Genomic DNA, 22,660 nt, shown 5'->3' with positions numbered 1-22,660 from the left:
ACGACCAGGGGGGGGGGGGGGGTTGTTACGACCCCCCCCCCTGGCGTTTCGAAACGGAAGGTCGTAGAGCTTAGCGGAAAAACCAACGGATTGCTCTCAACGAGATCTCGCGATTGGTTGTATATTTTTTGGTCCTAGGTCAACATTTGACCTACTTTTGACCGGTCAAAGGTCAAATTTTCGGAAAAATAGACTTTTTTCAACTTTCGGCGGCGATTGCGGCAAAACGGTGGGAGATATCGACTTGAAATCTTCACTATCGTGTTCCTTGATCAATTCTCTATCGTTTGGTATGTATTTCGTTTCCCTAGCTCTAAAAATGGCGCGTTGGGAGCGCCGGAAGTCGGCAAGGTCACAGTCGGCGGCAGAAATTCGAAAAATCAAAATTTAAATTTTTGAAATCTGATTGTATTTTTGGATTTGGGAGGTCCATTTGCTCCCTATAGAAGCTAATATTGCTGCATATTCCCATTGAGGTGACAAGAGTTAGCAAAATAGTGGTTCGGGCGCTTTTCAAAAATAGTACCGGACGCTGTTCCTCTTGTGACGTCATAGCTCCGTGACCTGACCTGACCCGGTCAAATTTCTTATACCATATGATAGCCAATACTTGCCCCAACATGCATGGGAAGTTTCATCACGATCCATCAACCGATCTCCGTACCACCGGCAGGAAACCTCGGGCGTTGGCACTCAGTTTGTGAAAATCCGGCCGGAGGCTGTACCTCTTATGACGTCATAACTCCGTGACCTGACATGACCCGATCAATTTTTTTCGGCAAAAGATGCGCAAAGGTTGCCCCAGAGGGTATTGAAAATTTCAGCCCGCTACGACAAGCCGTTTAGCGTGCACTTCGAAAAAACCTCAGGGGGGGGGGGGGTTGATACAACCCCCCCCCCCCCCCCTAGGCGTTCTAGGGTTAAAACTATGATAATTCGCCGACGTGCCGGTGGCAATACCAGCTCATGTCCGTCTCTTATCTCAAATAAACGGAATGCTCCCGTGACTGGCAATAAAGATGTCGTAACTGTATAGTTTAAAAAACATTTAAAACTAATATTTCAACATGTATATTATAAAGTGACAGAAAATACACGATATACGTCACCGTCCGATCACGATCGTCATCTACACACGACCGTCACATAAGCCAAGCGAATCGATGAAAGCGAGCGAACGGGCTAAACGGAAAGCGAGCAACTGTCGTGGCGGCACTACCGGCAAGCATGAGCCACCCACTACGGGCGATTCGGATTAAAGGGACTATCCCACCTTTAACATGGGGTTTGAGTTGAGATAGCCAAGTTTGCGGCGAGGTTCAGAAACCACTATCTATCTAGGTTGCAACCCCCGCGGCCTCTTGGTGTTGAAGAAATTCGTTCCCTTCATTTGAAAATGGGCCTTGTACAAGGCCCTATCTTCAACATGGAGCGACCGTTAGTGTGACGTCACCTCGTTTAGTCATTCTGATTTAAATGAGTTTGTTCGTTGAAAAATCGCTTAAAACTTGGTCTGAACTTTGTTGTGGTGCCTACAGAGTAAAAAGAATCAGCTTTATGACAGTAATGTGGCCTGGGGAAGGAGGTAATTTTGGGCTGTGACGTCACATATTTGAAAGTTTGTGTTTGGAATATGGGAAGCCTAAGATGTTTAATGAAAAATAAATGCCAGAACCGTGTTCCTGGTCATCCAATCTATAAAGTCTGGCACAATTTAACCGGTTTTAACAACATTTTAGAAGGTGGGATAGTCCCTTTAACGGTATGGTTTGATCGGTACTTGCGTGGTAGTAAGCACGGTATAAAATAATTCCTGGAATCACGTATCATCTCCCTTTGGATCATGGCCACTCACACCCTAGGCGCCGACCGGTGGTTCTGCAGGACCGCCGATCGCCCGGCGTAGTCCGGCATCTCTCCAGTAATCACACTGCCCGGCACCGGGTCGAGCCGCTTCCTTCTCTCTCCCGCTGCGTTGTAGCGGAGGGGTTCTCCCTTATTGTACGGCGGGGTGGGTGTCGGAAGAGACGCCCGCCACGCCAGCGCATACGCGGTACCGAGCTCGGCACGGCAGCTCTCAGAAACTCCACAGAACGGGGCCGTCCGCAGCGCCGCTAAAACTGAAACGACAAAACGGTACACGAAGTATGTCAGGCAAGTGGCAGCCAGTGATTAAAAGCAATCATGGGCCATGACATCAACGGCGTTCTGTAGCATACCATTAGCGCAGCACCTTGCTATCCCTTAGTACGTGGATCTGGTTCACCGAGGAACGAGGTATTGAAGAAGGCAATCATTTAACAAGCTGCTAAGATTACGTGAACTCGGTGAATTTCCCGCAGTACATTGACAGCATCTAGCATCGAGTTGAAATTCATGTTATCAGTTATTCGTGCTACCATCTAACTGAGTCGTAAATCGCAACAGACGAGAAAATTAACGATATTGTTATGTTACGTCACCCCATTCCACAGACGATAGCTTCGTAATATATCCACAACACATAACAAGCGCTGGGAGAGTAAAACTGCAAACTGACCGCCTGCGTTAACCGATACGTTTTTGTGATTCTGCAATTCTCACCCTCTTGAGGAACTCCTCGGCGCATATTCTGGCGCGCGCGTTGACGGCCAGCTTCATCTCGCTGATCTCGCGGTCAATCTCCTCCATGAAGGTGATTAGGAAGTCGACCAGCTTGTGCTTGTACATGGCCTCCGTGTGGTGGTTGGTGATGAGGAAGCTGATGTCGTAGCCCTGCGGACGGGTCAACGGTGAGAGGCATCGCTGCACAGTCGGTCTAACATAGGATGTGCAGCGGACGATGCTAGAGTTTCGCAGGGACGCTCATACATGACTCGGTGAAATATTATGTACAACATTACGAAGAAGCAGCTTACAAACATACTACACTCTTATCAAGAGAAAAAGCTGCCGTCGCCGGTGCCTTTCACTCAGCCCAGGCCCCGCCTACCTGCACCGGCTTGCGCCGCAGGATGACAAAGTTTTCGGCGCGCATCATCATGAAGCGCATGAACTTGTGGCTGAGGATCTTCTCGATCTCGTCCGCCTGCTTGATGGCGATGCTGACGCGGATCGAGTTGATGGATGACTCGATGAGGACGCGCTCCTTTTCGTTCCGGGAGATGGTAACGGGCGTGAGCAGCAGCTCCTTGCTCGTCCTGACGAGATGAAAACAAGTCCAGCCGGAGGGAGGTCAGAATCCAGAACAAAATCAGAACACTTGAGCCTAGAGGACACACTGGTCAACATGAGCCAGAACGACAGGGCCGATGAAAAAAACATGAATACCTACTTTTGCTCACCGCGGTCATGCTAACAGATGCAAGCTATCAAGCTAACACTGAAAGAAGCTGGAAATTTCATCCATGAAAGTGTACAATCTTCATTCTAATTAAAGCAGCACCTACAGATTGATGAGTTGGGTGGTGAGTGATGTGATGACTCACCTGACCTCGACCTCTGGCTTGTTGTGCCTCTCCACGACCTGTGAGGAGAAATCCTCTAGGCACATTGCGGCAGTCAGAGTGTGCCTCACTGCAGTCAGATAGGGCTTCAGAGTGGCCGCCTGGTGACAACACACACATTGTTGTTACTTGTTAATAATGTAGGCATCAGGTATCAGCCATGGAACACTAAAAAAAATGCTGAGAACTACTTTGACACATTCCTGACCATGCATATGACACTGCCAGCATGTCAATAAACTGCTGGGTGCTGATTCACCAAGCACATTGGCCAACAATAAGAAAAAGGTAGCTGAGGTAGGCCATTTTTTAGAGAGAAGACATTCACACTTTGATCTAAAAGCTAAACTAGTCAGGGTTTTCACTTGCACTGCTTGACTAAAAGTAACCAAAGTAGAGCCATTAACAAGGCACCTGACAGTTCAGCTGTGCCCCCAACCAAGCAGCTTACCATATTTAGGAGGGTGTGCTTGATTGAGTAAGATAATACTGGACAGGTTTGATAACTTATATGTTCTTCTCAGCCTCTACTGCCAGTACCAATCCCTCTGAAAATAAAATGTCAGTAGTAAAAGTGAGTTTTGATATGACACAGAATCAGTACCCACATCACCTAGCTAGACACACCAGCAATCCTTCTATAACTAATAACTAAGCCCACACCAACTGTTTCCTTAAAGCCTTGAGAACAGCCTGTCTAAATAAAAGGCCTAAACCAGGCATTAGAAGCACTCCTCAGTCCTCAGTCCTCAAGGACAAAAAGTCTAACATAGCGAAGACAGACTAGCCTCTCTGCAGGTTGAGAAAAACCAAAACTAGTTATAGATGGGGAAAGAGGACTGTGTCATGGATGAAGTATTCCACGGATAGAAGTATTCCTAATCATGGATGGAATACCTAATCAATGACTGTGTTCTAAGGGTCTTTGAGGGCTAAGCTTACTTCTTTGGCCATTAACTGCCCAAGCCAATTGGACAGTCCACCACTTTATCTAATTCTCTTAAAATCTGAGTATAATTGATTTCCACAAAAATCTTTGGTTTGGCAAAAATAAAAAAGATCAAGACTTTTCATGACTTTGATGAAAGGTAGAAAAACTTAACAATTCACATCTAAAAGATGCTGCACAGCCATGTTGCCACCAATCTTTCAGAGCTTCTGGCAGTGAACTATGAAAGTCAAACTAGGGGTCGCACACTGAAACTTTGCAAGCCCAATGGGCCATGGGCCATGCAACTTGCAGTGCTAGAATAAATTCATTTTCTGTATGGTGTATTAATGACAGGAAAGGACTTCAAGCAGCTATTATACATTCACCTTCAGTCAACACCTTAGAGTACAGTCTGGATGCAGGATGCATACTGAGAGTGGATCTGGCACTCAACTCCAGCTACCAAGTAAGTACAGATTTAACTTAAGATATACCTATAAATAGGCAAGAACAGGCCCTACAGGACATCACATATCTTGTCCCAATAACAAGATGAAGATAAAGACAAAGTCTTTCCAATGCAGATTTTCTTTATCCCTAATTATTGATACACCGGCTTGACATATCGATACCTACCATTTCAATCTATCCCCGCATTCAGAATCTCTCGAACGGCGAAGATTATATTTCGTCCTGCCAATCTAGTTTCATAACTCAGCCAAATTATCTAAATAAAACTGCAAGATTTTATTGCAATGAAAAAAAATATGAAAGCTTTCAGATGACGGTGCTCAAGCTAATATCCTAATGCTGATATCGTATGTACATGAACATGAAAACTCTGAAAATAACATCATAACAACAATCCAACATGATACCAAGGCCCTGTATTACAAACACCTTAACCCCCCACCTGGGCCAAATCTTACCAAATCTTAATGATCAATTATTTGAATAACACATGAATTCAGAATTTTAAGCTTCATACAATAATTTGTGCAATGCTATAATAAAACGAAGGATTCTTACCAATCTCAAAGACACCATCAACAACTTCACCTCCTATCTTCCTCCTTGCTTGCAGAACCTTGCTTGACTCCCTTATCAATGATCACTTCACCCGAATAAGATTTTTCGGATGTTCTAAGAAGAAAGGGTCGCTCGCGTGTTTCTAGGCAACTTACTTTTATTGAGCCATAAGCTTATTTTCTCTGCGAGATGCTAGGCAACTGCACATTTAGCCTTAAAGACTATCAGCACAATTCAGCTATTGAACAGAATCGCACTGTCCGCACCCATTGCCGCCCGGCGACCAGAATCGTAACAAATATTGAAGGAGAAAGTGAATACGACTACTAAATAAAATAAGCCCCCAGTAAAATTATGACGGTGTGGTAAATTGGTGAGGAATGGAAGCTGATTAATTCTTTTTTAATGCTCTAATAACGAAACGATGAAGAAATGAAAAAATGTTGATGTTCTTATAATTCAAACAATCAAATGTTGCATATTAATTTTGTTTCTAGCATAAACAATAATCAAAAATGGGATGCGCCTTTGTGGATTTGAGACGTTGGCAGATCCAAGATTCTTACAGATAGGCAGATCTCTATCTGCGTTCTACATACAACAGTGAATAGCAAGAAGGCACTTGCGGCAGTACAGCTGCCATAAAACATTCCAGCATTCGTCAGCCGCGGGCACGCGTACCCTGATTCAGCCCTCGTGCGAGAAGAGTAAAAACAGTTCTCGCTTTAACACCAGACGATTCCTGCACAATCATTTATTAATGGGGAAAACGTTTATTTATCGATCAAAACTGGGTCAGCATTGTCAACAATCAACTCCAGGCATTATCAGTTTGCTAGCACTAGAAACTGCCCTGACCTGACCACAGCTTTGCGTTACGCTCAGCATCTTTCTACGTCCTGTCCAGATGCTGCTAGATGACGGAGATGGCAATTCGGAATTCAAGTAAGAAAAGGAGCCTTTAACTGAAGGTAGCAGGATAACTGAAATCTGAGCATAATCTACCGCACCATCGTCTGATGACGCAGGTAACATGTCCACGCGCCCTCCCCAGCAGATCGTTTCGTTTCTGTTCCGAGGCCGACGGACCCTAAAGTAGATCGGGTTGCGCGGCTAACGACAGTCCACATCGCGCACTAAAGATACTGCCCCGTCCGCTGATCCAACTAAAACCTACCAGAGCACTCGCTATGTCCTGCCGGCACGGAACAGCGAGTCAAAAACATCGGCATCACAAACATAAAGCATTATGGACCTCAGAACTGGTGGAACCGAAGGTACAATCTCCACCGCAGCAGAAAAGCTGGTGCTTTCTCCGCAGGAAGCGAAAACAGCGGCGAGGGTGAATTCTCAATTCATTCCCGCAAATGGCCGATCTGGGATGTCTGGGTCTTCGCTCTCCCAGTTCAGAGGAGTGTTTGGACACGATTGGTCGGCATTATTCGGCCTCACAAAGGCCGTGGTACGCTGTGCGCGGGTAGGTCAAACCGGTGAGTCGGAGTCACCCGTCCGAGTCAGTGAGTCCACAGTCGCCCCAGCAGCAGCGGAGAGCGCAGTGCTCCCGGGAGGAGAACGGGACGCCGCGGATGGGCGCCCTTATCTCCTCAGTTTCCTGCGAGACGGGGAAACACATGGTCATTGCGGTAGGGGAACGTCAGTCACAAAACATGACATCGAAAAGAAGGGAGGAATAAACAATGAAATTAAACATCACATTAGCATCACAAATATCGCCTACCATTCAGTTCGGCAACACTGGTGTTGCTATGTCAAAAGAAAAAGCTCAGTATGCAAAAAACTGTAACGAGGAAATAAGATATCTATATTATGATTTATAAGTCGTCCGTACGTGCGTCCATCCGTCAGGACTTATGTGTCTTATTGCGCCTGAAAGGCGCCGCGTATCGGCGTGAAATTTGGCATGCCGAATCTGTGGGTTGAGGCAGCCTCTGTATTAAAATTTGGGGGTGATTGGCCCAGGGGTGCGCCGTCAGCACGCGCTCGCGTGCGCCATAGGGTTAACACGGGAAACGGTCAAATCGAAGATCGGGCGAAAACCGGCCTGCGGCGCCCACTTCCAGGGCCCAAAACTCGGCGACAGATTGCCGTAGCGAGGTGGGGTTGCCACCACTGGATAGAGGAGAGATTTACCTAGCATATTGATATGGTTTCATAGTATAGCACGCGCCACGTGCAAGACAGCACCCCCGGTTGTCAAAAAATGACCGATTTCGTGCATTGTGACGGGAAAATCGATGCCGCTGGAAAACGGCTTGACGGAATGAAATCGGTGTTGTATCATTTTGCAGACAAATGTACGTGTAATGATAGCAAATTAAATAAAAAGTGATGATCCGTACCATTTCCTTAATAATGAAACATTAATTGGAAAATTTGATTCGCGCGGAGCGCGACGTCCTTTACAACATCAAAACGTATTGAAAACGCTGACCAATGGCTATGAAACCTACATATTCGGAAAGAGCATTCTTTTTTGACCAATATCCACCCAAAACATTATCGAAAAGTCAATAAACTTTTGTGAAAATGACTCAAGCATACGGCCGTGTTTCGTTAACGTTACAGGTATTTTTCGTCAAAATCCGATCGATGGCTTATGGCCGGCAGGCCATTCAAATTTTGACAATAGCTATCAAAGCATGGGCTTCAATGCACCGCCCGCCAAGGGGAATTAGAAAACACTGAAAATAAGCGCCTACCAGTAAACAGCACATTATTGTACTAGGAATAACTCGGCTACTACTGGGCCGATTAAGCTGAAACTTGGACTGTGGGTGGAGGGGGCACTCATCTGGCGATGCATGGTCATGTGTGACAGGTAGGGTGGATCGATTGCACGTGCGCACGTGAGGGGTCCGCTTCTACATCTCAAGAACGGCTGGGCCGATTTCGCTCAAATTCTGTACACTGTTAGGGACAATTTAGAAAGGTGACTGGCACAAGTCATCTGGAGTCTCAGTTCGCGCGTGCGCACGTGCAGTGGGCCGCTTTTATATCTCAAGAACGACTGGGCCGATTGCGCTCAGATTTGGTACATCGCTTCGATTGAGGGTGAGAAGGTTATGAGTAGGGTAAGGTACGCTATGTGGTGAAGAGTAAGGTATGAGTAGGATAGAGTGTGGGTAGTGTATGGGCAGGGCATGGTACGGTATTGGCAGGGTGGGTTATGGGCAGGGCAGGGTATGAGTATGGGCAGGGTAGAGTAGTTTGGGGTAGGGTAGAGTTGAGTGCAATAAGGGCCCAACTCACGAAAGGCTCTAACAACTCGTAACCAGCACCGAGACACCATACCGTTCAATTAAAACCAAACCTCAAACTTCACCTAGCTCATACAAATAAAAATGTAACCTCATACACCCAAACTAATGGCCCCATCAACAACATCTATCGAATCTATACAGTTATCGCGCAAACATGGCCATCTAGTCAGAGTAAAGAGGAACATAGGCAAAACTTGAACAGGGATATGAAACAATTCTACAGGGGAAGTGGAAACTTATCGATCAGCATGGTCACGATACCAAGATTCCTTTACTACTCAGGTTGGTTCACTAGGGCGCCGTGGTGACGTCACGATAAAGGGATTCTGGAGCTGGTGAACGGGGGCTGCATGATACTATTGTTCCGCCCAATAAGTAGCCGCACCCCCACACCCGCTACTCACTTGGTGAGGCTGGGCTCTGCGTAGGAGACGGGTTTCCGTCGCCGCCTGCCGACGGCTCGCTCCCCCGCCAGGTCCTCCGAACCAGGGCTGCTCTGCGGTGTCGAGCGGACCGGGCTGTCGGGCGCCGGCGGCCGCATCACCGCCCATGGCAGCGTCTCGGGCGAGTCGGGCACAGCGGCCGGCGCATCGGCCGCTGGCGGCTCCGGCGGCTGCGCGGCCAGCGCGGGTGGCTGATCGGGCGGCTGCTCGGGTCGGACAGTCGACTGCTCGGGCGGCTGCACGGGCGGCTGATGGGGTCGGACAGTCGACTGCTCGGGCGGCTGCTCTGGCTGGCTGGGCGGCTGCTCGGACTGAGCAGACAGCCCGGTCTCGACAGACGCCGGCGGCACACTGTCGGAGGCCTGCGTCGCGGCCGGGCGGGCCGGCGGCGGGCTGGAGCTCGCCCCGACTACTGTGGAAGACTCGGCGGCCGGCGGCGAGCCCGTGGTGGAGGTGGGCTCCGCCAGCTCCACGGGCCTGGTCGGCGACTCGGCGGAGACAGAGTCAGGCTCGGCGCCCGCCGGCCGTCGGCCGCCCGTCTCCGGCACCACTGCTGTCGACGAGGGCGCCTCGACGCAGTCAGCCGGTCCGCCGGCGGTGTCAGTGGGAGCGGTGGGGCCGGCGTCCCCCTGTCTGTCTGCCCTCCGCCGCGGCGATGGCGTCCGGCGCGACTGAGGAGACGCCAGCAGGGCCGTCCCGCCGTTCGGCTCCGGCGGCGCCGGCGACAGCTCCGGGTACACAAACAGCTCCGCGCCGGTACCCTCAGCGTCCCGCGCCGGCTCGACATTCATCGAGGGTCGCCCGCGGCCCCGACCCCGACCCCGACCGCGACCGCGACCGGCGCGATTCCCCTGGCCCTTGGGACGGCCGCGACCGCGCTTGGCGGCCGGGGGCGTCATCGTCGGCCCGCCGTCACCGCCGTCATCACCATCACCGCCCGCGCCGTTGGTGACGCTGACGCCATCGCCGGCGGCGGCGTCATCCAGAGTGCGCCGGCGCCGGCCCGGTTTGGTGTCCTCGACGGCGGGGGCGGGGGCGGGAGCGGGGGAGGGGGCGGCGGGCCGCCGAAACTCGGGCTCGGAGGAGTCCGCGGCGGCAGAGACGGACGATCGGTCCATCATCACCACCGGGGACGAGGACAGTTTGAAGTCCGGCTTCTCCTTCTGCTTGTCTTTTCGACCGCTCGGTGTCTCGGGCGTGGCCGGCCGGCCGGAGCGGGGTCGGGGACGCGGCCGCCGGCCCGCCGGTGAGGGCGCCGCCAGCCAGACGCGGTGGCTCGGTCCCTCCAGCGGATCGTCGGCGCACGCCGGCGCCACGCGACTGTTGGCCGCCGCCCGCGGCGACTGCGAGCGGGACGGAATGTCACAGGTCAGACACAATGTGGGCGCAGATACAGTCTGTACGGGGCATACTGGAGTCAGATCACTGTCACTTGCTGCAGTTAGACCATACGAGAAATACCCGGGATCATACATGCACCTTGTTACAGTGAGACAAATCGCAAATTAGTAGGCTAAAATAAGCAACACGTTCATATGTAAAATATGTATGCATCCCACAAGTATCCTTTTACCTTAATGTTCCAGATTATTACACTGCGCAGGACCGGTATGCTTTGCGGGAAGCTCCGGTAACTCTGCTGGCCGGACGGACGGAGGAGAGTAGCTGCAAACCGTTGATTGAAACTCACCCGCTTGGCGAGCATGTGCCGGTATCGTTCCTTGACTCCCAGCTCCGGACTGGGCGTCGCCTCCTCTCGCGAAATGACGGACGCGTTGAGAACATCAGCTGCAGCGGCGTCGGCGGTGGCGTCTGTAGTGGTGGCGGTAGAGGCGTCGGCGGTGGTGGGATCGGTAGTGGTCGTGGCGTCCGTAGTGGTGGTGGTAGTGGTAGTGGTGGTGGTGGTGGGGGCGGCGTCGCTGGGTGCGGCAGATATCTCTATCACCGGAGCCACTGGAAGGGTCAGAGAGAAGCAATTTGTCAGTTATCACAATCTGGGTGTGGTGGACGATGGTAGTGGCCAGAGAAGGTCGAGTACGGAAAACGTATTTTGATAAGATGGTGGAAGACGTATGACGTCTTTAAGCACCGTCCGCGATTGTCAAACCGCCGTTTCCAGGGAAAAATGGCGGATGTTGTAGAATAAAACACGTTTACAAGCGAACTATTACGTGGACGAAACAAGAGCTTCGCGAACCCGATCATAGCCTTATGGTAATTCTAACGACCAAATCACGAAATGAACGCAAGCCCACATTCCCATTGCTACTAACCAGCCTGCGCCGCCTTCCGTTTCCCTCGCACCGCCTTGCTCTTCCGCTTCCCGCGCTGTTTGCCGGTGTGGGTCTGGGGCGCGGCCTCCACAGCGGCGGCCGTCTCCGTCTCCGTCTCCGTCCTCACACCAGCGGTACTCTGTCCCGCGTCCTCCGCCGCCTCCTGCACCGCGGCAGCCACGGAGCGCGGCCGGCGCACCTTCCTGGAGATGACCACCGACTGGTCGCCGTCCTCCTCCGCTGGCTCGGCGGGCGCCACCGAGGTGCGCGGCTGGCGGCGCACCTTGCGACTGATCACCACCGACTGGTCGGCCTCCTCAGCGGGCGGCGATACGGCTGCCGCCGCCGCCACCGCCGCCCGCCGCGACACGGTGGTCGTCTCCGCCACCGGCTCGGCAGAGGGGGCTCTGTGGGCCGGCCGGCGCGCCGCCGCCGGCTTCCGGGACAGGATGATGGACTCGTCGGGGTCGGCGGCGGCCGGAGAGGCGCAGACGGTCTGCTCGGCCGCGCCGGGAGACGCCGGCCGCCGGGAGATGATGAGCGACTCGTCTGGATCGGCAGAGGTGGTGGCCGTGACGGGCTCGGGCGTCTCGGACGCGTCCACCATGGTCTCATCAGAGACATCAGCAACAGTTACGGCTGCAAGAAAATTCAAAACATCTCTTTCAACAACAGCGCCGTATAAAGTCGCGTCGGAAATAACGAACAATGCAAGCTAGGTACATGGAACAAATAATAGGGAAGAGCTGCATGGTGGTGCTGAACAATCTTGCATGTCTACATCAAGATAAAATAGCAAAACTATAACAAAGTTTTCAGTACGTGAGAAAGGCATCAACAGCAGACGGAGTGCTGTCTCCCCCGACACGTGCTGCCTCCCTCGACACGTACGTGCGGTGCTGGGCCGCGGGGCGGCGCGTGGCCGCTGGGTGCGCCGCTGGATTACTACAGACTCCTCCAGGTCCGCCGCCGACGCCGCGACACTTGTATCGCCGGCAGGTGCAGCGGCGGGGGCCGAGCTGGTGACGGCGGTCATCGACACTGCGGGAGGAGGGCAGAGGTGCCGGTCATAGGACGGCAGGTGGGAGACATTAGAGTTTGGTTGGAAGTGCTGATAGTCGCTTGGTTGGCAACCGATGAGTGATGAGCCGGACGGGTCTCGTAGAACTACAAATTATCAGACACTTGCGTCTGATGCTTTGCGAAATGAATACTCAAATATTGAAGGAGGTACTGTAGAGGAGAAAAACCCATAACTAATAGGTTGCAATGTTCCGAATTCAGTCACGTCTTCCAAAGACTATATCCTTCACAAATATGCGGCAAAATGTAAAAACAGCGCCAAAAGCAATTTAAAACTCAATTCAGCTCACATTTGCACCCAAATTAGCCTCCAAGATACTTAATCACAGATTAACTATTCAACTCACCGTCTCCGTTGCAGAGACTCGTCTGCGGAGGAGCGTCGGAGAAGACCAGAGCGCGCCGGCCGGCCGACGTCCCCGCTCCCGCGGACGGTGGTACCGCCGCCGCTGCCGGGGCCACTGTCGGTACCGCTGTCGGTGGCGGCATTGTCGGCGAGGCCGTGCCCTCCGCGGCCACCTCTGCGGCAGCCGCGCCGTCCGCCGTCCGCCCCTGACTCGGTCGGGACTGTGAGCGCCGCGCCGCCGTCCCCGGCGACTCCAGCGAGTCACTGTGGTGCCACGAGTCCTCGCCGGAGAGTCTCTCGTTGGCGGCGACTGCGACTCTGGCCGGGCCGCGGCAGCGCTGCCTGCGCCACGCCTCGTCACCGTTCAGACGCTCCTCTGCAGCCACCACCACGCGCTCCCGGCCGGGGGTGCGCTGTCGCATCCAGGCCTCATCGCCAAACAGCCGCTCCTCGGCTGGAACCACGACCTGGGCGAGCGGCAGGCCGGGGCCGGAGCGGCGGCCGGCCGGGCTGGCGGTCGGCTCGGCGTCCAGCACCGACTGCTCCAGGATCACCGAGAGGTCGGCCAGCGGCGTGGACACCGGCACACCGCGGTCCACCGGCTCTGCGGGCGGAGGCAGGCGGCGGAGCGGAGTCAGTTGAAAGCTAGCTGGTAAATACTAGTATTTTCGAACGATTTTATATGACACAATATAAGCCCCACGTCGAATGTCATGCTTAGTCACGTGAGCAAAGGTTGAAGCGCGCCACATGATGATGAATAAATACCCCAGACATTTATCTGGTAGCAACATTAACTGCTACTTGTATATGAATAAAACTTTAAACTCATAGGACTTTATAAATAAGTACCGTATCCCGCACACAATATCTCCCGTTCCGTATCCCCCTAATCGCCCCGTTCCTCACCGGGCAGCGGCTCGGGATCCTCCTCGTCCTCGTCCTCCTCCTCATCGGGCGGCTCCTCGTCCTCCGGCGGCTCGGCGGCGCCGCGGTGCGCGCCGGCGCCCAGCCACCCGCCGGCCGGCAGCCGCGGCAGCACGATCGACGGGTGAGAGATGACGTTACCGGCCACCGTCGGCAGCACCTTGTGCAGCTTGCGACCGCCGCCCGACTGCCGGGGCGAGCCGACGCCGCCGTCTGAGACAGGGGGAGGGGGGGGAGGACGGGAGGTCAGACGGCGCTACACGGGGGCGGTTAGACACTGAACACATAGAGTCGACGATAGCCGCACAGACGCAGCAGGAACGAGAGAAACAGCAGCAACGCGAAACACTTGGCATCGCACGACTGGTGTGCTCAGAACTTGGACAGTGGTTGACCTATCGTCAATTCTGTGGTAAACAAAGCATAAAAAATCCCCACCCACACGCATTCTCTACTCCCGTCTCCACACTAACCGCTTCCCGACTGGGCTCTGCAGCTGAGTCCGCTACTGCCCCCCCCCCGTCCACTACTGGCCGTCCCTGTCCCCCTGACCGTCCCCTCTCCCCCCCCCCACTGACCGCCCCCGACTGGGCTCCGCAGCTGCCCCAATCCCCCGTCCCCCCACTGACCGCTCCCCGACTGGACTCCGAGGCTGAGCCCGCGGCTACCCTCCGTCCCCCACTGACTGCTTCCTGACTGGACTCTGCGGCTGAGACCGCTACTGCTGCCCCCCCCCCCCCCACTGACCGCTCCCCGACTGGACTCCGAGGCTGAGCCCCACCCCCCGCTGACCGTCCCCCGCCCCCACTAACCGCTCCCCGACTGGACTCCGAGGCTGAGCCCACGGCTGGCCCGCGCCGGCTGACTGGCGGTGCCCAGGCTGACCGACTTGCTGCGCCGGCGGCCGGCGGTACACCGCTGCAGACCCACGTTCAGGTGACTGGTGAGGGTGACCAGCAGCTGTAACGAGCTGCGGAACACCTCGTGGATCTGCAGCAGGTCGTCCTCGTGGGTCTGCCGACGGGAGGGGAGGGGGGGGGGGTCAGCTGCGCGGGGGATAGGTACAGCCCACTGCTAAAGTAATGTAGGGTTTTACCAATCTCAACGGTTGGCTTTGACTGGCGATTGTTTAATGCGGAGTGATCGAAAAGAAGATGTCAATAGCTAAAGTTGCAGCTGCAAGGGTGACGATACATATAAGCTACATTCAAAGTTTCATTGTAGTCTGGTTGATCGTTCCTAAGCTTCAGAAGCAGAACATACCCATGACTGAAACCCCACATTACTTCTGCTGTGGACTGTACATATGGAACACATCTACAACCGCTGGGTTATGTAAAAAACCGTGATGTTTGTGCTAACAGGTTAAATGCTGAACAGGTTCCGTCCGTTTCTTATATCACAGCCGGACCTGTGCCATGTCGGATGCATTTAAGAACAAAAGTGCAATGCCAGGTAGAACAAGAATCCCTGGTCTGACAGGTATGCTCTTTGGCTTGAGATCGTGCTCGACACAAGCAGTTTGGTAGTTTGGGATACGCCGCGCCCGTCTGCGCCGCGCGTCTGACCTGGAGCTCGCTGCGCAGCGCGATGATGATCTCGTGGTTGGCAAACAGGTCCCGCTGCAGCTGTATCTTCTCGTCCAGCCTGCCATCGCGAGATGAGAGGACGGTCGTACATGACGACAAATTGACATCAAATGGATGATTCGTCTATCATTTACACATCAAAACCATTAAACACTGCCTGCAAGATGATTTATGAATCACGTGAACTAACACTTACTCCGAGCAAGTGGTGGCAAGCTCAACTGATCGGTGTGTAGCAATGGTTAGAAAGCTAACAAAAGACGACATCGAATGGAACATAACACTTGTCAAGATACACATAGTATTGAAAACTCCAGTTCGATCACTCAAACGTGCTTATTGACCAACTTAAAAGAGGATGACAAATGGTTTAGGTAGACTTACAGGGTTTTGTTTTCCATCTTCTGTTCGGAAAGAGCTTTCGACAAAGATCGGTTGTTGTATTTCAACTGTGAAAGCTTCGGGTCATTAAAAGTGGCTGAAACAAATACAGAATTAGGTCAGGACACTGCAACAACCATAATGAGCAAGGGTACTTATCACTTAACCAAACCACAAAGGCACTAAAGTGATGTTGTCATTGATGTTGGTGTGATGTTAAAAGCAGGGCTGCGGAGTCGGAGTCAGAGTCCAAGTCGGTCGGAGTCGACATTTCTGACCGGAGTAGGAGTCACCGAAAATCCATCGACTCCGCAGACCTGACAGGGCTGTGGAGTCAGAGTAGGAGTTGCAGTCGGTCAGAGTCGATAGTTCTGCCCGGAGTCGGAGTCGGAGTTGATTTTCGGAAGCTGGAGTGGGAGGTGGAGTCACTGAAAATCTATAGACTCTACAGCCCTGGTTAAAAGTAATGTTGAAAGTGATGTTGACTTTGCACACAATACAACATGTGAGTTGTGTCCCAAGAGCAAAGCACAAAGCATGCAATCATTGAAGAATGCAATCATTGCAATCATTGTAAAATGTGAATGGCTGTACTCACTACTGTCATTTCTCGACTTGGAGAGCTCGAGCGCCATCTTCTGTCGCTGTTTGGCCCTCATCACGATGCCTTTCTTTATAACAAAAGGTTGAAATCTTTGCCTCTTAGAGCCTTTTTGTGGCGACGACTTGTCCATTTTGAAAGCTCAGCCTGAAAATCATCCAATTAAATCATTTTTCGCTTCTTGTGCAACATCCATGATACATAGATGTTTGGACTTGCTACACATTGGTGCAACATTCAGTGTTTCCTTGCATAGCTTATATAAATGACCAGGCATTAGAGGTTCACTCGCTTGGCAAGCTCTTGCACTTAGAATGTCAATGTAGTCACTTTCAGGTAGGTACATCTCTGATGTCAGGGACTCCCATTGGCCATTAGTATGTGGTTCATCATAAACCACTAACCAATGAGTCTGACTGCAGACAACCCAGGCATCTGCCATTGTCCAAAGAGCTGGCACAAAATATGTGATCAGCTGAACACAGCAGTCAATCTAACTAGTGACTACAACGGATCAAGTTCGGCAGCTTCAAGTTGAGTTTGATGAGGTGAGGTCAGTACAGTTGGAAGTTGGAAGAGCACTGGAATTTGGACTCCTAACAGTGAGAGCCTGGACTGAGCCCTGGCGCTAAATAAAAGGAGATTTTTGACAGGGACTGTCTGAAAGTGGTGAGAACACTGTCATCACCAGCAAACACTGCTCTCATACTGCTGTTCAGAGCAGTCACTGACAGTTGAAACCAGCGAATGGAACACACCATCTCTGGCTTAATGAGCACTTTCAATGCTGGCTTCTAAATGCCTAAAATCCTGGCAACCAGGATTACCCATAACCGGCACAAAATAAAGCCTAAAATCATCCAATAGGATTTGAAATTGTAGACTTTGAGAACTATAGTGGACTTGAAGGCTGACATCCCAGTGCCAAGTTTACTAATAGGGGAGAGTGGGGAAAGATGCCCAGGGTTTTACTATGTCATATATTATTCGAAAATGATGATCGGAAAGCAAAAACTTGGAGTTTCAACGGAAGTCGACATCATTTTTCTCCAAAAATATCACACTTTCGTGCCTGAAATATGATAACTTTTTTTGATATTAAGCATTTTCCTGAAGAAGTCAAAGGGGGCATCTTACCCCACAGGGTGGGAAAGACGCCCCCTGGCGTTGGGAAAGATGCCCCCTGCACTATAAGTGACATAAATGGGCACGTGAATCGCCTGAACGAATCAGTAATCCCTTCGAGCCTGCAGTAGACACCAAACGTCATCGTAAGGGCCCTCAAAAGTGGTCGTAAGGTGCTTCAGAGGTCATCGTTAGGGTCATCATAGTCCAGCGCGGCCAAACAAGCTTCCGTGGTGGCGTTCGGAGACCACTGTGGGGCCCTTATAGGTCTTCATGATGCTTGAGGGCCCTCGAACCCATCGTGGGGACCTCAGATGCCAGCCCGGCCCGTGGAGCCAACGTGGGAGCCCTCAAAGGATATCGTGAGGGGCCCTGGAGCCAATAATGGGGCCCACCGAGGCCGTCGTGAGGGCTCTCAGAGTCGGATGCCGCCCAAAAAGTCGCTGTGTGGGCCGAGAGACCGGCATGGGGAGCACCCGACCGTACTGAACTCTCAATAGTCCCAGATCGGCTTTTGTCTCTCATCACAAGCATGTAATAAATGATTTGACGGGCTGCTTGAAGGACAGCCTACGGATTTAGGGGGGCGTCTTTCCCCATCAGGACAGGGGGCATCTTACCCCAAGGTACCGAAGTAACATTAAATCAGTACAATATGTTAGCCATAAAACTACACCCTGAAACAAACTGTTTGGGACACAGTACACGCATGTTAATGTATCACGACTATATCAAGGGACGCAAAAATTATCTACCTTCTTTGATATTTACAATGTTATAACACCAAAATATTTTTCGAAAGCAGCAAATAAAAAGCATGCATTCACCAGCCAGCCGTTGCCCAACTGAGCTTCGCAAATTTTTGTGCAGTTAACAAGGCAGGCTTCCGCTTTACGCTAAGAACATTAATTTCCGGGTTCAATTCTTTGTTTCGCCGCTAGAGGGGGTGGGGCGTCTTTCCCACCCTGGGCATCTTACCCCACTCTCCCCTAGTTCTGTTGTCTCAGTCTGAAAGGTGACAATCAGGGGTTGAGACATGCTTCAGTAGAAGAGGAATAAGTAACTGAATTGGAATAATCAGGATCTTCCCATTAATGTCTCCTTACTTTTCCCCTCACTAACAAGCCTGTAGAAATTGTACCTGGCCCACCTGACCAGACTGCAAAGTACAAAGTACTGCACCAGAGTCAAAGAGTTGTATCAGGGAGGATGACAAATTCTCAGCAGCCCACACCAACATTGCTCAAGAATTGTAAAAGCCTGCACCTAATGCTGCCTACAAATTTTACAATGAAGCTGATGCATGTTTATTCCTAATAGTAAGAACTACAAGTTAAGGTAATTATTTGAATTTTTCTTTGAGTGACAATTTTGTCTCCCATCAAAGTGCATCATTGGACAATGTGCACAAATAGCAATTCAGCACATTATCAAGTTAGGAGCAGGCCTTTGGAGCAGCACTGCTTAGAGCTCCATGTAGAATCCTATTCCTGAGGCTGACAGCCACATGATAAGTAGGGCCTGTTCCAGCGCCTCCAGAAACCTCAAGAAACCTCCAGAAAGCTCTAGAATTCTCCAGAGAGCATTCCAGCACCTCCAGAAAGCTCCAGAAAGCTCTCGCCAAAGCTCCAGAAACCTCCAGTAGCCTCCAGAGAGTAGGGAGGTCCAAATTTCTCTGGAGGCTCTGGTCTACAATCATGGCGCACATGTGACAATCACAAATGTAAACAAAGGACTTTTGAGTCTTTGACTGCTTATTTTACAACTTGAATATAAAGAAAATTACATTGCTATAATTTTATTAATCCTTCTTACTACAATTGAAAACAAATTTTGTGTTTCAAGAGAGAACAATTGTCATTCTTTTGGTATCTGAGACACAAATCTCCAGAAGTCTCCAGATTGCATTCCAGTGCATCCAGTGGAATCTCTGGTAGAGCCTCCAGTCAATTCTACTGGAGGTGCTGGAACAGGCCCCAAGTAAGTGCCACTCACAACACTATCTGAGTGTCCCTGTGTTAAAGGGACCCTCCCACCTTCAAAAAAGTTAATGAATTGGCATGAAAGTGATGTCGCTCGGTTCAGAAAGAGCAAAAACGAATATCTACCAAATTTCATCGAAAAATATTCACCGGTTTTCAAGATATTAGACTTTTACTTTTGTTTACTTTTTGGGATCTCCGCTGTTCCTAGCGACTTTATTTGAAAGTGCGGCATTTGTTGCGCGCAAAGCAGCATGTACCACCGCATGCTGCAAAAGCGTATTTACAAATTGCAACCGAGCTCCGCCGTAGGGTATTTTATTTCCGCCGTAGTGTATTTCACTTGGGGGATTTTCTACCATACATCTGCCTGAGCTTACGGTAATTACAATTTGTCGGCGACGTTAAAAAATGATGCACTTTTTTCGCAGTATAGGATATCGCATACATATTTCATACATATTGCATATATATCGCGTACATATTTCTGCCTTTTTGGGTGCGCTTTATCGGTTTTTCGTGAGTAACTCGCGTAAAAACCGTCCGATCGCGACGAAACTTTCAATGCCCCGATTTTATCAATTTTACACCTACCCTGAAAATTTCATGACCCTGATCCAAATGACCTTTGACCTGTGACCTATTTCTCGAGACCATGTTTGGCCCGAATCGCGATTCGGCGTATGTCGGCTCGGATTAGCCGCGCGGTTGCAGTCTTCACGTGGCTTCAAGCGTTGAAACATGTGATTTGATGCCGGTCCCATGCATTAGGGTGGGTGTCAAGGTCACCTGAAGGTCAGGTCAGCTCAATGACCTTTGATGACCTCGGTTCCTTTTTCGAGTTTTACATGTTTTTAGGCTAGTTTTTGGAGCTGATTTAGAATTTAGCAACCATTTGAACATTACAGCGGGTGTAACGAAATTATCCGGACACCCTTCTTCCCGCTGTAATTAAAAAGCAAAACAATCTGGTACTTTTTCTTTTAACTGAGCTTGTAGCCACCTTTCATAAAAACACAGTGGTGAATGTTCTGGAGCATTTCAGCCAATGAATTCTCCAGCACACTGGCTTTGATGCAGACCAATGCCGTCTAAACCTGTGCCTGCGGTTGAGCAGTGCTTGGCGGGTGGCTCTTCATATACCGGCCTGCTGAACAAGAGCCCACAGGTTTTCGATTGAATTGGGATCGCGACTTTTTCCAAGTCATAAGCGTTAGCCCTGAATGATTGAAGGTTCTATCGGCATCACTTCCCGTTCTTTTAGGGACTTTTAAGTAGCGCGCCGCCCCGCATAAAGACAGCGTGGCTTGAATCAGGCATCAGTGCGCGTTCAGAAATCGTTCAGGCATCTATGCCGTCTGGTTGAGCGCCTCCAATCATGCTCCACCACCTTCCCTGGAAAAGCTCCACCCTGGCCTATGGGGCAAAATAAAAGGGACAATAACACACAATAAGACAGATAAAAACAAAGCAAAATTAACTCATTACCTAACGAAATTCAGGCTGGAGCAAATACATAGGTAATAGGTACTTATGTCAAATTAGAATGAAAGATTAAAATCAACCTGACCAGGCCTTACGGTCTGACCTGGTCCCAACCACCTTACTTCGCCTAACTTAACCCAATTCAACCTAGCCTACCACAACACCTGCAGAGGTACCTTCCTGGAAAAATGACGCCCAGGGAGGTGACTGTCCAACTTATTGGAATACTACCATGATTGCTTGTCAAAATGTGTGTCATCATGCTCTTGTTTGACAAGTGATGTATAATAAATGTGACATTCAAAAATGGTCTCCTGACTGTTGACTGTTGAGTGGTCAAAATATTCAAATAATCAGGGTACAATGCTGTGCATATAGTGCACACTAATCATGTTGTTTTTGTTAGGCCCTCTGCACATTGTTGTGTGCACTGCTATGTGCACCTTAAGTAAAGAAGTGACTGGTGGTACATGACAACAGGTTGTGCAACTGTGAAGTTCATGCCCTTGGTCAAGCTGGTGCCAAATGCCTATAGCTATAGCAGGATCAGTGAGGGTTGTAGACATGCTACATACATTGTGCAATTTGAAGATATTGGCAGTTGGCACAAAGTTCATCCGTAATTACTATGCTTAACACCTAATGTAAGAAGCAACATAAATGCCCAGATGATAAAACTCTCCGGTCAACATCACACAAATTTATTGACATACTTTGCAGGTACATATTTACATTCATGGTAAATACTTTCAATTTGATTCAGAAACTAGTTGCTAGTAAGCTTGCATTTTTGTAGGTACAACAACGACCAATATATTAAGTCATAAAAAACCTTCTCATAGCATTCATCATATACCTTTTTACCGAACAAGTACCTAGCTACCATGCAATGATTATTTTTTTCCGCAATCCATCTATATCTCAACTGACACAATGAATTTGAAATACCCTAACAAAACCTATAACTGTACATAAGAAGAATGCAATACTACAACTGTCAACTACAAGAACTATGAATTTCTGAAGTTATTCTCACATGCTGGAATGTTGAAACTCTACTTTTGTCGTCCATTTCCACGTTAGATTGAGCCATCATATCAAACTGTTTTCGTTCTTCAGTCACAATGCTTTCGCACAAATCTTGAATTTTTACGCATCATCTTGAACCATGCTCCAGTCTTTCCAACAAGGTACTATGTAACATCAAAGCAATTTTGATTTGTTACAACAGCTTCAGATCATGATAGGCTTGAGGTTTGTTACACCATTTGCCAGACAAATATCTACAAAATGTGTATCAATTCCCAAACTAAGTAATTGATCATATCAGTATTTGCAGTTTCCACAAAATGTTTCATAAAACTATTCTATGTTTACATAAAGAAACTCAAATAATCCACAAATTGTTATTGAAACACTCCCACTTCAAGAGTTCACAGCAATAACAATACAAAGAAGCAAACAAACATTGCGCCAGATTTCGTATGAAACGCGCCATCGTCCTGAAGTTTCTACCACAGACGGTAGTTCAACCGCAGCCGTAGTGCAAAAACCCCTGCCCACCTTACCCCACGGCGGAGCTCGGTTGCAATTTGTAAATACGCGCTGCAAAACGTTTTAGTCAAACATTTAACAGACGTTCGAAAGCCTGATGACGTCATCAGATTCCCGTAATGGTTAAGAGATAGGGACCACGCTG

At 50.2% G+C, this 22,660-nt stretch overlaps 2 protein-coding genes across 6 annotated transcripts; both read right to left on the bottom strand.

Annotated features, from left to right (window-relative positions):
* Positions 1-1,055: 1,055 nt before the first annotated feature.
* LOC122383068 (actin-related protein 2/3 complex subunit 4) lies at positions 1,056-20,642 on the bottom strand. Of its 5 annotated transcripts, XM_043369169.1 has the most exons (8): positions 20,633-20,642; positions 18,000-18,005; positions 5,446-5,468; positions 3,937-4,033; positions 3,468-3,586; positions 2,972-3,179; positions 2,584-2,754; positions 1,056-2,120 (listed from the first exon to the last, which is right to left on the bottom strand). In XM_043369169.1, exons 4-8 carry the CDS (start codon positions 3,937-3,939, stop codon positions 2,115-2,117), a joined length of 507 nt encoding a protein of 168 aa, XP_043225104.1. In that variant the 5' UTR covers positions 3,940-4,033; positions 5,446-5,468; positions 18,000-18,005; positions 20,633-20,642; the 3' UTR covers positions 1,056-2,114. The 5 variants fall into 5 exon arrangements, 3 of the variants coding, with proteins under 3 accessions (XP_043225104.1, XP_043225105.1, XP_043225106.1); XR_006256770.1 differs by lacking the exons at positions 18,000-18,005; positions 20,633-20,642 and having other exon boundaries at positions 1,056-1,259; positions 1,761-2,120; positions 5,446-5,534; XR_006256771.1 differs by lacking the exons at positions 5,446-5,468; positions 18,000-18,005; positions 20,633-20,642 and adding an exon at positions 5,346-5,424 and having other exon boundaries at positions 1,056-1,259; positions 1,761-2,120.
* On the bottom strand, positions 6,199-16,542 carry LOC122383062 (nascent polypeptide-associated complex subunit alpha, muscle-specific form-like). Its single transcript, XM_043369159.1, has 11 exons — positions 16,367-16,542; positions 15,772-15,865; positions 15,367-15,445; positions 14,611-14,812; positions 13,781-14,011; positions 12,873-13,475; positions 12,334-12,483; positions 11,443-12,081; positions 10,860-11,122; positions 9,131-10,512; positions 6,199-7,057 (listed from the first exon to the last, which is right to left on the bottom strand). Exons 1-11 carry the CDS (start codon positions 16,500-16,502, stop codon positions 7,042-7,044), a joined length of 3,795 nt encoding a protein of 1,264 aa, XP_043225094.1. The 5' UTR covers positions 16,503-16,542; the 3' UTR covers positions 6,199-7,041.
* Positions 20,643-22,660: the final 2,018 nt, after the last annotated feature.

This window comes from Amphibalanus amphitrite, unplaced genomic scaffold (assembly GCF_019059575.1).
Source record: "Amphibalanus amphitrite isolate SeventyFive unplaced genomic scaffold, NRLGWU_Aamphi_draft 000153F_arrow, whole genome shotgun sequence".
Lineage (NCBI taxonomy): Eukaryota > Metazoa > Arthropoda > Thecostraca > Balanomorpha > Balanidae > Amphibalanus > Amphibalanus amphitrite.
Note: the sequence above shows the minus strand (reverse complement) of the source record. Positions and strands in the feature narration are given on the sequence as shown.

Coding starts and splice junctions, on each gene's coding strand:
- LOC122383068 (XM_043369169.1), bottom strand. Junction 3,180..3,467: donor AAGCCAGAGGTCGAGGTCAG/GTGAGTCATCAC, acceptor TCATCTCGTCAG/GACGAGCAAGGAGCTGCTGC. Junction 2,755..2,971: donor TGCGGCGCAAGCCGGTGCAG/GTAGGCGGGGCC, acceptor ACCCGTCCGCAG/GGCTACGACATCAGCTTCCT.
- LOC122383062 (XM_043369159.1), bottom strand. CDS start 16,502: ATGGACAAGTCGTCGCCACAAAAAGGCTCTAAGAGGCAAAGATTTCAA. Junction 15,866..16,366: donor CAAGTCGAGAAATGACAGTA/GTGAGTACAGCC, acceptor TATTTGTTTCAG/CCACTTTTAATGACCCGAAG. Junction 15,446..15,771: donor AAGATGGAAAACAAAACCCT/GTAAGTCTACCT, acceptor TCGCGATGGCAG/GCTGGACGAGAAGATACAGC.